We start from the raw sequence: 15,452 nt of genomic DNA on the forward strand, positions 1-15,452 counted from the left end.
TTTCAGTCTATTGATTCTAATGAAATGGGTAGAGCGGTCTCTAGCATGAGCTTGCTACTTGTGGGTCAGGTGTATGCCCCTATTCGTCCCTTGTATTCTTTAGGAGTGAGACATAGCTGGATTTGGGGAGTAGTCAATACCTTTGTGGGGAAAGGAGTTGTGCCTTTAAAGAGGCTTTGGTACATTAGTTGTTAAAGAGACCTTTAGACAACTACCAACCTATCATAACTTTACCTTTTTAGGAAAAGTTGATGAGATAGGGTGGCTTCAACTGTCCCCTAAGAGGAACCCCTTTCAAACACAATATTGAGGTCTGGTGAAAATTAAAACTGCATTGGCTGCTCTGGTAAATTAACTATGTCAGGACCTAGATGGGGGAGTGTACGTTCTCTAGTCTTTTTTGACCTCTTACTGGCATTTAGTATTATAGTATTATATCCTTTTGAATCCCATACAAGGATTGAATATACTGCTTGACTTGATTCCCTTTCTTACTAATAGGCTATTCAAATTAGTGAAAGATTCAATTTCTCACTCATCCAAGCAACTACATACCTTTTTAATATCTTCATGATTCCATTGGGAGAGCTTATACTTTTTTTTAGGATGAAATAACCATTAGTAATCAGCTGTATGCTAACACCTGAGCCAAGCCATATCATGGAAGTCTTGACACAATGTTTGGAATATGTGGAAGTCTAAAAGGGATAAAACAAATTAAATTCTAAGAAGATGATGTGGCTATTAGTCTTTATGCAAGAACACTGCTCTAGTTATAATTTACGATGATGTAGCATCCCAGCTGAAAAAGCAAGTCTGTGACTTATATCTGTTGATTTAAAGACGGACTGAGGCTTTAAAGATGACTGAGGCAGGAGAGTTCAAAATGCAGCTGCCTGCATGGTGGCAAGTGAGAACCACTTTGGTTATATTACACTTACATTGTGAGTACTGCATTGGTTAATATCACATTTCCAGGAACCATTCAAAGTGTCATTTTTTTGAGCTTTAAAACCCTACTTGGTTTCACCTCTAGCTACGTTTAGGACTGCCTTCTCCATATAGAAGCAGCCCATCTTGTAGAAAGTTAATTTGCTTGGGTGTGGACCAATATTTTGAATTTATGGTCTCCCACATATAGAATAACCTCCCCCACCCAGCACTTCTTGAAGCTAGACAGGCCCAGATTCTAACAGCATTCTGCTAAGCAGTATAAATGTTATTATTCAATAGTACTTAGAGACTTAAGAGTTCTTATTTTGTTGCATCTACAGCTATGTCTGGTATTGATATTGTTGTTATTGAATTACTTTAGTTTTATAGTAATATCTTAAATGTTTTCATTTTATTATATTATAATCTATTTTATTATTGTAAATATAAATTTTTATAATCAATATAAAATTCAGTTACAATAATTGACTGAAACCAATAAAATGAAAACATGGAAGTTATTGCTTTAGAATAAAGCAATAACTGAGATAATTACAGAGTCTTAGTAACAGTAGATACCAGTTCAATTAAAATTAGTCATAAATCTAACACCTGACACATATTGAATGAATTTTAATTTATGTTCATATGTCCTAAATATGTAGTGAACTCACAACCTCTACTACACTGTTTTTATAGGTTGGGGAGACCCGATGCAAAAAAGTTTGTACCTCCAAGTCTGATCTGAGATCCAATGATTTCAGCATTGTTGGAAGCTTGCCAAGAGATTTTGAATTGTCAAATTATGACTGTTATGGAAAACCCATTGAGGTCAACAATGGTCTTGGGAAGTCTCAGACAAAGAACAACAAGAAGCCTCCTCCTCCCAAACCTGTCATCCCATCAGCAGCAAAGCGAATTGATCTTTATGCAAGAGCACTATTTCCATTTTGCTTCCTCTTTTTCAATGTCATATACTGGTCTGTCTATTTATGATAATGATAATCCCTTTTTTTTTAAAAAAAGTATGTGCAATATACTCCATTTCATTACATCATGAAGGCCACCTTGCAACAACTATTTGCATTTGCAAAACAATATACTGAGTATTAGAAGCCAAATGTGACTATAATGTGTAAGGGAAAAGAGTAGTATCATGATTTTGAATGAAAGCATGACACTGCAATGTCTGTGCTTGACCAACTGTTGTATATAAATGTACAGCATACACATCTTGCTTTAGGAATATCTGAAAGACAATGCATACTACATACTGGAGCTGGACAACACTCCCTTGTGACATAATCAAGAATCCAAGTGTTTCTGACAATGAAATTGAAGTGCATGCTGAGTATTAGTAAGATCAATATTCTAGTATATGTAGTATTTTAAAAAAAATCTTATGACTTTCAAGGACAATACCTATTTTTTCTTGTATAAAGTTAAATGGCACTTTGAAAGAACAAGCTGATGTTGTAATTCAAAACATGTAGACTTTGTAAGTGATCAAAGTATATATTATGCTGATCTGTCTATGTGAAAAATAAAGATCAGAGAATTACTCATTTTGCAAAATCATGTCATTTATCAAAATCACACTGTTCCATCATAATAACTGAGAAAGAAATGCTGCTGAACATAGCAAATTGAAATTTTGGCTTATCTTCATGTTCTTTGAAGATATTTGGGTTTGAAAACTTTCTTCCCATGAGTATAACCAGTAAACCTAGTAAAATAAACTCCAAAACTGAAGATACACTAGTACTTAACAGCAGAAAGGCCTCTATAGACCAGTCTGTATGCTAAGTAGGACAAGGGAAAGGAAAACAATCTGAAAAACATTAAAATGTTGTTATTAATACTTCCATAGAATATATTCAAAGTAATACTGGTACTTTAATGATAGCTATCCACAAAGGCATATCCTCAATACATTATTTGAATTTCACACAAATAACATAGATGATACCATAGCGCAACAGTCCAGCAAGACTTTGAGAAATCAAATTCAAAGATTTATTTCTATTCATAATTAAGGCCTTTTTTTCTTGTCATAGCCACTTTTACAACACAATACCCTCAAAACATGGAAAGAGAAGAAGCATAACTGCATTCCACATGGATAGGGTGGCTTCCATGAACATGCAAAACCTTCTAAAGATACGAACTGTAGATTTCTACAGAGGAAAAAGCAGTTAAAGAAAAGACCCAGGAGATACAACAAGACAACTACAGATGCACACAGTTAATCTAATATTCAGTGGATCATTGCACTAGGCTATGGACTAAAACAAGATTGGGATTTCAAGCATCACATGTTTGCACTTCTGTTAAAAGCTCTGGTAGAAGAGGGAACTCTTAAGACTTCATAAAATAAAAGGTGAAAACATTATAATAATTCAGGTACAGGGCCAAACAAATAGCAAGCATATTTTGGAGCATCTAACTAATATCTAAACATAGAAATCAGAGTACAGAATTTGAAATATAAGTTCTAGCCTAGATAGAAAATGAAATATTTTATCTGCTTAATCACCCTAGGATGATCTCAAGGCAAGTATATGTTAGAGCAGGAGTTCCTAAAGGTTTTGCCATCAGGCCTATCTTTAATGTAATTTACACACCCACACTTAAAAATCCAAACAACAACATGAACACCAATGAACAATGAAAACAACACACTGAAATTTTGGGAAAGGCTGAGGAATTCTGGGCGTTGAAATCCACAAATCATAAAAGGGCCAAGTTTGAAGACCTCTGTCTTAGATAATTAAATCATCCTTCCAGTTGCCTTAATAGACCTGGAAGGATGCTACCTGATTGGGCAGAATTAATTACCTATTCTCATTTGTCCTTATTATCCAGCATCCTTTACTCCAACTTAGCTACTTCATACAGCACTTATATCAACCACATTTGCAATCCCTTTTCACAATCAGCAGAGATGGGAATTCTCTTTCTTATGTGCTAATATGGATCCTAGTTTGGATTTATCTGCCCCATACAGTTTTAATAAAGTCCCATCTTCTCCCTCAAAATTATTTGTTTTTATTTTTTATTCTATGTATAATATTCACAATAGCTAAAATTTCAATATTAAAATTCAACTGAAAAAATTCCAGTAAAGACATTACATATATCTTTAGAGGATAATTCCTGATTTAGAACTTTCGAGATGGATTGTACAAGTCCCATCATTCATTTCCTTTGTAAGTGATAGGCATTACAGTGGGTGCATAGTTAAAGAAAGTTGGTGTAGCTTTTCAGCTAGCCTATCTTCAGTATAGGATTGTGCCTTTAGAATGTTATCTGTAGCAATGTACAGTCTATAATCTCAAAGTATAATATGCAATTTTAATGTGTCTATTTAGTGACCAACCATATAATCTGAAACAAAAGAACTCCATGTTTTCCAGAGCCATAAAAATAGGACTTAACAATTAAAATTGCACAGTAAAAAAAACCCCATGCAAAACAGTTTTTGAAAGAAAGCTTTGAATCCTACAGATTTTTCAAGATCTGCAATTTCAGCTATCCCACAAATAAAATACAGATGTCTGGACATTTAGCAGTAAGATGACTCTAGTTATCTCCTTGAATACATATTTGTGGGATCTTTCACCTTAGTAAAGCCATGTTGCTCAAATAATGGTGCAAGGACCATAGCTTAATATATTTGTTAGTGAGGGCCTGGGGGTTAAGAGAAGTTTTTGCAATGAAGTGGACAGAGAAATGGCCAGTTATGGGGCAACTTGAAAATGGATTCCTTCTTTGAAAACCTTTTTGTTAGGTTACAAATCTCCCTCCCATTCTGGCCATTTTTCTTTCCAAAATTATGCAGATGCTATTTTTTCAATTTGTCCTTAAGTGACTGAGAATATGAACACATTATAAAGTCTTCTTTCCATGATCAGTAGCCTTCCTGGTTTCTCATGCTTCAGGTACATCTGTAGGAAAAGCATCATGGATTATTTTTCCATGGACTTTTTCAGAGACAGAACAATATCACCAAGGAAAGATGAACATGAATAAGAGAGGAATGTCGAAGAGACGGGTAAAACAATTAAACCATTTCTTCACAAGAATACAATGATCTGGAAAAAATACCAAAATAAATTTTACAAAAAAAGAATGGTATACTCTGACAATTTTTGCAAATAAAAAAGGCCTTTGGTAGTTATGTCAGTGGTTCATATTGAGAAGCACTTTTATTTCATTTTACTAGGCTGTCAATTTTACTGAAGACTTTGTCCTGCTGCCAGGCATTTTTGTTAGAGTAAATGAATACTCCCTAATTTGCTTTCCTTCCTTCATTAGGGGACTGGAGGCTAAAACATATAAGGAATGGTTGCTGGAATTGGGTATGTCTAGTTTAACAAAGAGAAGGACGAGGGGGGACATGATAGCAGTGTTCCAATATCTCAGGGGCTGCCCCAAAGAAGAGGGAGTCAAGCTATTTTCCAAGGCCCCTGAAGGCAGGACAAGAAGCAACAGATGGAAACTAATCAAGGAGAGAAGCAACTTAGAACTAAGGAGAAACTTCCTGACAGTTAGAACAATTAACCAGTGGAACAACCTGCCTCCAGAAGCGGTGAATGCTCCAACACTGGAAGTTTTTAAGAAGAGACTGGACAGCCATTTGTCTGAAATGGTTAGGGTTCCTGCCTGAGCAGGGGGTTGGACTAGATGACCTCCAAGGTCCCTTCCAACTTTATTATTATTATTATTATTATTATTATTATTATTATTATTATTATTATTATTATTATTATTATTATTATTATTATTATTATTATTATTATTCCTTCCATCCATCCATCCATCCATCCGTCTTGTTTTTGTCATCTTTGCCACTGTTCATTCTTTATTTTTTGTTCTTATTCGGTTTTTAAAAATATTTTATTTGTAAGTTGCTCAGAGATGATGGAGGTCAGTCATTATAAAATTTAGGAAACAAATAATTACATTAACAAACATTTGGCCCTATGGTGGAATTTGAAGTTGTCTGACTTATACAAATGAGTTCATGCATTATGGGAACTTTGATTTTGTTTAGGTATTGCAAATCCTGTCACATAGTTGGTAAACTATGGTTAATGACTCACTATGATGTTGGTATTACTCATCTTAATTCCATGTATTTAAAAATATTATGTGTTAACAAAGTATAGAAGCTTTCATACAATTTTCCTGTAACTTCAATGGAAACATCAAGAGGACACGTGCTAAGGAATACTTCAAACTAGCCGTATGATTGTTTTCATAAAATAACAAGACTGCCTGTTACTTTAGCACAGTTTCAACTACTAGCCATCAAGAAAATGAGAAGGAGCAGAGTTTTCCAGAATCATTCAAAGAGGCTGAATTTAAGGTCCTATAACCCTCCAATAAACAGGCAGTGGAATTCCAGTACACCTGGAAGTAGCAGGGTAAGTCACAGCTGGTGTGAACTTTGATTATTTAATATAGTTCTTAATAACAGTTTAATGAATAAATAACATCAGTAAATGTATGTATTAGAACTTCTTATGTAATATCTAAATAAGCAGAATTAATAGAGTAACTTAAAAACTTTGCAAACTTGTTTTTAGAAATAAAACAATCTCAATATATTTAAAGCAACATAAGTATTAAAATCTGTAAGTTGTCTCATCCAGCAAGAAGAAATATGCATGAAAACAACATGCACAAATTCAGCAGAAACTTCCTTTGATCCACTGGATTGTTAAATAAACATAAAAACAAAATCTTTCTTTCTTTCTTTCTTTCTTTCTTTCTTTCTTTCTTTCTTTCTTTCTTTCTTTCTTCCTTCCTTCCTTCCTTCCTCTCTCTCTCTCTCTCCCTCTCTCTCTCTCTCTCTCTCTCTCTCTCTCTCTCTCTCTCTCTCTCTCTCTCTCTCTTTCTTTCTTTCTTTCTTTCTCTATCTGGTTGATAGCCTATTTGCCAACCCTGTGCCAGATCTCAGCTTCTTTGGAAAGGCTTTCAAGCAGAATAGAGCTGGAAGGGACCTTGGAGGCCTTCTAGTCCAGCCCCTTGCTCAAGCAGGAGACCCTATACAATTTCAGGCAAGTGGCTGTCCAGTCTTTTCTTTAAAAGCTCAAGTGATGAAGCATCCACAACGTCTGAAGGCAAGCTGTTCCACTGGTTAATTGTCCTCACTGTTAGGAAGTTTCTCCTTAATTCCAGGTTGCTTCTGAAGGAAGACCCCCCCTCCTCATATAGAAGAAGAAATCTGGAGGCAGGAAGAAAATTTAATCACAACAGTTTAAATCTTTCCAAAGTAGAAACAAGCCCTCCCCCCAAAAAGAATTACGTAAATCACAAGTCCTTTTTAAATTAAAACAAACACCCTGTCTAGCTCATTTTCAGAACCCACAGCCTCAGACAAACCCAAGTGCTCTGCTTCAGTTCAATTATTTCTCCAAAGCGCTGATCGTTGCGTCCTGGCTGGAAGAATCCCCAAGGGAGGGGCTTTTTCCTCTCCACAATCTGGCAACCACGAAGGGACTCCCAGCTGACCCAGCCACCGGACTGGGCCCGAAGAGCCATTACCCTGCCGGCAACAGACACCTTTGTCTGTGGGAAAAGCTCCATGGACCCTGCCCAGTTGGCAACAGGTATTAAAGGGAGTTTTTGAGTCTTGCACTCAACAGCTGCCTGGAAAAAGGGTAAGTACTGCTTAAATTACCTTCTTTAGGAATGAGAAAGTGAGAATTGTTGAGTGCGTGCATGTGTGTGTGGCATCTGGCAACAACCGGATCCCACCTTCTCTGTGTTTTTTCTAGCTGTCCCCCAGCCTGCTGCTAGATAATCAAAGCTGTGACCAGCAGGACCCGGGAAAGCAAAAGGAGAGAACTGGAGCATGGGACCTTCTATAAACAGAAAAAGAAGCCAAGTGGGCAGTGAAAGTGTCAAAGAATTTTTTTTTAAAAGGTTTTTTTTCTGGTAGACCCGGACCTCCCATCAGAAGTTAATAAGTGAAGCCCTAAAAAGGAGGGGTCTATACCTCTGGGAAGCAAGTGGAGGTCCTCCTGGACTTTAGTGAGTCTAAAAACTGAAGACAGGAAAAGGAAAAGGCCAGGGAAGGAGGTGCACATACTCACTGCGGGGAGCAGCTGGAGTCCTCCCAGACCCCAGTTAAGACCATTTTAAGAATGAAACACCCACAAACAAAATGCCAAGTCTGTGCTTTATTAGGGGTCTTAGGAATCTGCTGCCCTTGGATTCCCTCCTTTGGAGAAATGGCAAAACCACTGATCCAATTAACTTCCAAAGATCAGCCAGACCCTGCTGAATGGACCAAACCCCTGGCAGACACTTTTCAGAAAATAAAACAAACCCTAATCTCTGCTCCAGTCCTAGGTCTCCTCAATTATCAGAAACCTTTTTTTCCTCTTCGTTCACGAAAACAAGGGTGTGGGCTCAGGAGTAATGGCACAAAAATTTGGACCCACACTTAGACCTGTGGCTTATTATTCTATTCAGCTGGACCCAGTAGCCAGAGGAACTATTCCATGCTTAAGAACCATGGCTGCCACTGTAGAATTAGTTAAATGATCAAAAGACCTGGTTTTAGGACACCCCCTTATTTTAAGAGTCTCCCACGACATATTTGCAATACTCTTAAAGTCGCAAACTCAGGCATTCACCCAACAGCGCCTGGCCCAATATGAAGCAGAACTATTCACTTTAAAAAACATCACCTTTGAACGCTGTAACACGCTCAACCCAGCAACATTACTGCCCACTAATCTAACAGACGAAATATTACATGACTGCCTACACCTAGTCCAAGATGCTGAACTACCACGTCCCAACTTAACAGATGATCCCCTTCCAAACCCAGACCTGGAATTGTTCACTGACGGCTCCTTCTATCAGCTTGATGGGACCCATGTAATAGGAGCTGCAGTTGTCTCTCTGCACGAGACAGCCTGGGTTTCCCCCCTACCACTGTGCTACAGTGCTCAAGCCAGTTGAGCTTTTCGCATTGAAAAAGGCATGTGAAATAGCAGAGAACTGGTCTACCAATATATATACAGACTCCAGATACGCTTTTGGAGTCTGTCATGTGACTGGCACTCTCTGGAAATAGAGGGGTTTCTTAACATCTAATGGCCAACCGATTGCCCATACTGACCTCATATCTGACCTATTGAAAGCTATCCAACTACCTTCATCCCTAGCAATCCATTGTAGAGCACACCAGAAGGATGACTCAAGGGCCACAAGAGGAAATCAATTTGCTGACATCACAGTCAAGTGGGCTGCCACTCAACTCCTGAAGGCATTTACCACCTTCCCTACATTACAATTAGGACCAACAGTACAATATCAAGATCTGTTAGAACCTGGGGAAATAAAAACATGGGAAGAGAAATGTGAGGCAGTTTATAGAGAAGGATTTTGGTGGGTTGCAGATGGGAGGCCCATAGCTCCCAGACATCTGCTATGACTAATCTGTCAGCAGTTACATTCCAAAGGGCACTGTGGGATCCAAGCAATGGTAGATGCCATAAGGAGAGTGTGGTATGCCCCAGGGGTCTACAGTGAAGCCACTCAGATAGCCAAGACATGCCAAATATGCCAAGCAAACAATGCCTCCTCAAGAAAAGCAACACACACAAGGGGGAGACCATCGGCCCAACGCCCCTTTGAAAAACTCCAACTGGATTACATTCAACTCCCCAGAGCCAATGGTTACCAGTACGTGCTAGTCTGTAGGGGCCTGCCCACCCACTGGGTGGAAGCATAGCTATACCACCATGCCACTGCTTTAGAGACAGCAAGACACCTATTAAAAGATCTTGTGCCCAGGTTTGGAGTCCCAAGTGTTTTAGACATGGACAGAGGCACACACTTTGTGTCACAGGTAATCACGCATGTCCTCCAAGTGTTGGATGTTAAACAAGACCTACACACACCGGACACCGGGACACCCTCGGGGGGGGTGTAGAGAGACAGAGTAGGTAGTTAAAGATCCTCTTAGGTAAACTCTGCCCTAGCCCCAAGAACTACCCATAACCTTGTTCCACCTTAGAACCCGGCCAAGGCAAGACATAGGCATCTCCGCCTTTGAATTATTGTTTGGTCATCCACCTGACACACTCAAAGGCCTAGACCCCCAATCCCTTTGTTTAGAAAGAGGGGAGGTAGTCTTATCATTCTATCTTACAGCTCTACACCAACAGCTCAAAGAACTGTGAAAGCAAAGTGCTCTGACACAAACCTTACCATTAGAACCCACATCCTTTTGAACCAGGGGACTGTATTTGGATAAAATCATACAGCCACAAGTCACCACTACAAACAAAGTGGAATGGACCCTTTCAAGCAGTTGTAGACCACAGCAATACACCTGAAACAACACCAAACGTTCCACCCCTGAGACTTACGAATGACCCAGAGACCAAAGAGTGGATGCTAAAGACCCTTTTTGAAGCTGAAACAAATGGGGGAGGGAATTAAGTTCATCTTTGTTAAATTCCTGTCTAGTATTTGTATTGTATTTTTGTATTTGAAATGTACCTCTGGGTTCATAGAACCAAAATTATTTCCAGACAAAGGGAATGTATGGGAATATTTAGCAAGGGAGGTGCTGAACACCACAGATTTTTGTCTTGCCGGGGGTAGATCAGTAAAAGACATTTTGACCACATGCCTGATGGGAGTAGCAATAGCACCACAAGCCATCACTAATGACACCAAGTTAAGAGGGTTTCCACTCACAGTCTCCTATTCCAATATTTTTGATTGGGGCACCAGTGCAGACATAAAAGACAACAGCATGTATATATTGCAGGTGGCAGCTATAACCCAAGCAGCTACCTGCTTCACACTGACAGGATGCCACGTGCCTAAGGTCTCAAATTGCTACAACCTCACTAACACTGAACTAGTCTGCAACAACACCAGAGCCATCACCTTTTCATACAGCCATATGAAACTTCCTACAGGATGGTTTTTGCTGTGTAGCTTAAAGCTTATTTCTACCTGCCAGCAAACTCCACGGGGGGCCCTCCTTGCAAAGGCGACAAAAGAGGAGCTTCTACACATTGACTCCTGACTGTGACTCAAAGGCCCCCCTCCTCACCAAGGCTGAATATGTTGCATTGGCTGTTTCTCTAGTGGGAGTGCCAGGGCTTGCAGCGTGAAATTCAAGGAACATAAACAGCCTGGCATGTACCCTAGCTAAAAGCCTAAATACCACCTCCCATGCCCTGGATGCTTTAAATAAAGAACTAAGGCAAGTAAGAGAAGCAAACACTTGAGAACAGAGCAGCTATAGATTACCTCCTGCTGAGACATAATCATGGCTGTGAAGAGTTCCAAGGACTTTGTTGTTTCAACTTGACAGATGAATCTGGCTTAATTGAACAAGACATCAAACGCCTAAAAGAGCTAGCACATACCATTGGACATAACCAACCTTCCTGGGACTTATCATGGCTTTTTTCATGGCTCCCAGACTTTCATTGGCTAAAAATTCTCATTGGTACTATAGTCACAGTTGCAATGGTGGGGCTCATAATTTGTTGTTTTTGCCAGTGCATAGGCCCATTTTTGAAATTTCAAAGAAACTGCATTTCAAGAACTAGCAAACAGGCCCATAAGGTTTCCCTAATGATGAACCAAATTGACAGCCACTTCAGGTTTACACTCCACCTGTTGTAGTAATTAGTGAATCATCAGTAATAGTACAAAATGGGGGATTGAAGGAAGGCCCCCCTCCTCATATAGAGGAAGAAATCTGGAGGCAGGAAGGAAATTTAATCACAACAGTTTAAATCTTTTCAAAGTAGAAATAAGCGCTCCCCCCAAAAATAATTACTTAAATCACGACTCCTTTTTAAATTAAAACCAACACCCTGTCTAGCTCATTTTCAGAACCCACAGCCTCAGACAAACCCAAGTGCAAACAAACAGCTACAAAGTATCAAGTTGAACAAACATTGAAGATAAGCTTAACCACAGGAATGCAGGACCAGCTACCGGCAATTAAGACTGACAGGATTAGAACAGAAACACAGAAAAATACATAAAATTAATGAAACATATCAGATTCTTTCCTGAGACAGGGATTAACTTTCAACCTTTTTCCTAAACAAGATTGGATAAAGAAACTAGCCCATCAATAGACACTGCTCCACAAATCAGGAATGACAGTTTGAAAACTCAGAAATTCAACGAATCAAAATTGACTATTATGAAAACCCTGGAAAGGTATAAAGACACACATTTGGAGACCACTCTTTCTAGCTAGCCAAGAAACTTTGCTGAATGTCACTCATCTTAGTTTCTTGCCATTAAAAGACTTCTTTCTGAACTTCCGGTTCCAGAACGCGGCGGTGCTGGTCGTGCCTGGAGACTTGTCTCTGCGCCATCTGGAGTTTCCTTTGCCGGTAGACCCCCTAGGGGGTCGAAAGTCACCCTGGAGGGGTGACCACGAGGAGGAGGCTTGCTGGTAGATAGGGGAGGGCGGCAGCTTCCCCTGTGTCTCCAGCTATCTCCTTAGGGCCGACGGAGCAAAGATCGGCCTGCAAGATGGCCGATCACTCTGCTTGCACCAGCCGAAAGTCACATCATCATCTAAGCATTATAGACCCACCACGGATGATCCGGGTGAGACCCCTTTTGTTCCTCTCCATACCTCACGCTATTTTTGCCTATAAAAGCTTGTCCTCAGAATTATTTCCCCATCTGGAGAAAGCGGCTTTTGTAATTGTGGGAACAAACGCGTTTTATAAAAGGACAGAAAAAAAATATTCATTTAAAGACTATATTTTATCTCTACTTACATTGAGCTATAAAAAAATGTTTTTTGTGTTTTTTGGAGTGGTATTATATTGGCAGAGTATTTCTTTTTCCATTCTTCCTTTAAAAAATAGAAAAAAGGGAAAAATGGCATTTGAAGAAGTCTTTTTAGCCTACTGAGGACACCTACTGGTCAAAAGTTAATATTGGATTGTTGATTATCTGGAGATGAGATGGTTTTGGCCTTCAAACTGTTTTTCAAGAGAAAAGATAATTTGAGCCAGTTGTGTGATCTGTGGGGGTGGATAATGTTCAATTGTAACCTTCACTAAAAAGGAAAAAAAAGAAAAAGAAAAAGGGATACTGGAAAAGATCTATGAGGCTAAAGAAGAAATATGTACTACAATAAAAGAGTTTACTACAGAACTAAGAGACAGAATTTCTACTTTAAACCTTAAAACTGACTCTCAGATTACACTTGACTACTCTACAAAACAGATTATACAAGAAGAGGACTTAACTCAGAATAAAGAGAATTTTACTTTGCCCTACAAGCAAGACCAGGAAAAGCTAAGACTGAATTTTGAACTTCTGAAGCAACGAGGCTTTATGGACAAGAGAAACAGGACCAAATCAGAGACCAAGATGGTTTGCATCAAATCAAGTGACACTACAAGTAACAAAAAGAGATTCATCGCCTGGAAGGGAAGCCCTGTAATGGAAACCTACCTGGCAAAAGAGGAAAGCTAGAATAAGATTGAAAAATGAAATTTAAAATTTCATAAATTGGATTAAAGGCAACCTAAAACTATGGACTGAGATTATGAGTTTGAAGTAAAGAGATGTCTCAGATTTGGATTGAATTAATAATTAATTGAATGTTAATTAAATAAGATGACTTGTTTGTTCTATAACATGGATGTTTAGCTATGATAATTAACTGGTTGAAATTTAAACTCTACTTAATGGATTGAAATGATTTAAGGTCTGATATTAGTCTGTCAGTTCAAAGAGACTGATTAATTGAAGGATTAGATATGTATAGAATAGATTGATAAATACATACATTTAGATGTGTTTAGGATAGATCAATATTTTTGCTTAAAAATGAGATATTTTTTATATAATGGATTAAAGACAATCTAGAATATTAAGAATGTTCCTTTTAGAATGTTAGGTTTATTTATATGAAAATTATGATGTAATGGAATGACAAAAACTGAAGAGATGTTTCAGATTTGAATTGAATTATTAATTAATTGAAATTTAATAAGAGGATACGATTCTTTGATGAGATGGACATTATCAGTCATGATAATTAACTGGATGAGACTTGAATTTTGTTTAATGGATTGACATGATTTAAGGTCTGATATTATCTTCTTAGCTTAAAGAGATTGATTAATTGGTGGATTTGATAGGTATAGGATAGATTAATATTTTACTCTAAATAGGGGAGATTAGTGGAAGAAGAAATAAATAAGATTTTGATAAAATTAAGAAAGTAGAACATATGTGGAAGAGATATTTGAATTGAAAATGTTTTTATTTAAAGTTAATTTGATTATGGTATTGTAAATTAATGAAGCTTAAAAACAGGTTCAGGTTGAATAAATTTAAGCTAGAATTGGATATTTTAAATATACTATGCTATTTGAGGGAAAAAGAGAGGGAATACTTGATGTATTGATTGTACTATGTATATATGTTTTGTTTTAGGATGTTTGATTACTCCAGCACCACGGTGTGTCCTGAATATGTTGCTTTAAGAATTAAAAAACCAATAAAATTTGTTTTTTTTTTAAAAAAGACTTCTCTCTGGCAGCTCTGCTTCAATTCAATTATTTCTCCAAAGCACTGATCATTGCGTCCCGGCTGGAAGAATCCCCAAGGGAGGGGCTCTTTCCTCTCCACACTTCTTTCTTTGATCAGTTTCCAATCATTGTTTCTTGTCCTGCCTTCTGGTGCTGTGGAGATTTGACCCCCTTTTCTTTGTGGCAGCCTCTCAAATACTGGAATATTGCTATCATGTTCCCCCCAGTCCTTCTTTTCTCTAGACAGGCCATTCCCAAATCCTGCAACTGTTCTTCATATGTTTTAGTCTCCAGGCCTTTAATCATCTTAGTTGCTCTTCTTTGCACTTTTTCCAAAGTCTTTACATCTTTTTTGTAATGTGGTGACCAAAACTGGATGCAGATATGGCCTTACTAAGGCTTTATGATTTCCAGGAAGAGGGCCAACTGGTGGCATGCCTGGAGAGAGATCTCTGAAATGCAGCTCTTCAACCTTTTAAATGAAGGGACTGGCATTCCTTCAGTTTTTAAGACCCACCCAGTCAGTGTGGGTTGAAGAACTTTTCCTCAGAGCCCTCCAAAACAGCTGCAAGATGGCAGACGGCTTCTGGAGTTCATCCGACTCAATCTGCATGCCAAAAGCTGGGGGGGAGGGGCTGTAATGTGTTGGAGTTTGAAGAAGCCGACATTTGAAATCCATCTTTCAAACGGACAGTAAATTGTGCCTTTCCCTTCTTAATCACCTTCAAAGACTATTGTTCTTTTCAAGCCAAGTTAAAAAGAGGCTCTTTTTAGTTACAGTCTGCTGTGCCTTTTTTGAAGACCCATGCCATTTTAGGGATTTCTCTTTGTCTTAAACAACAAGGGGCTATTAAGGCTGTTAAGGCAAGCCAAATAAGGAAGTGTGGTGAAGAAAGAAAGAAGAAAAAGAGTGGGGTATAAAGATGGAACCGACAGACCTAGATAAAATTT

At 38.4% G+C, this 15,452-nt stretch overlaps 1 protein-coding gene across 1 annotated transcript in view; it reads left to right on the forward strand.

Moving 5' to 3' along the window:
• GLRB (glycine receptor beta) overlaps positions 1-2,485 on the forward strand; it is a 64,482-nt gene extending 61,997 nt beyond the window's left edge. Inside the window, exon 10 of the mRNA XM_015819339.1 lies at positions 1,633-2,485. Coding sequence (XP_015674825.1) covers positions 1,633-1,929 — 297 coding nt within the window. The 3' untranslated portion in view covers positions 1,930-2,485. The remainder of the gene's footprint in view (positions 1-1,632) is intronic.
• Positions 2,486-15,452: the final 12,967 nt, after the last annotated feature.

This window comes from Protobothrops mucrosquamatus, unplaced genomic scaffold (genome assembly GCF_001527695.2).
Source record: "Protobothrops mucrosquamatus isolate PMUCROS unplaced genomic scaffold, P.Mucros_1.0 scaffold901, whole genome shotgun sequence".
Classification (NCBI taxonomy): Eukaryota; Metazoa; Chordata; class Lepidosauria; order Squamata; family Viperidae; genus Protobothrops; species Protobothrops mucrosquamatus.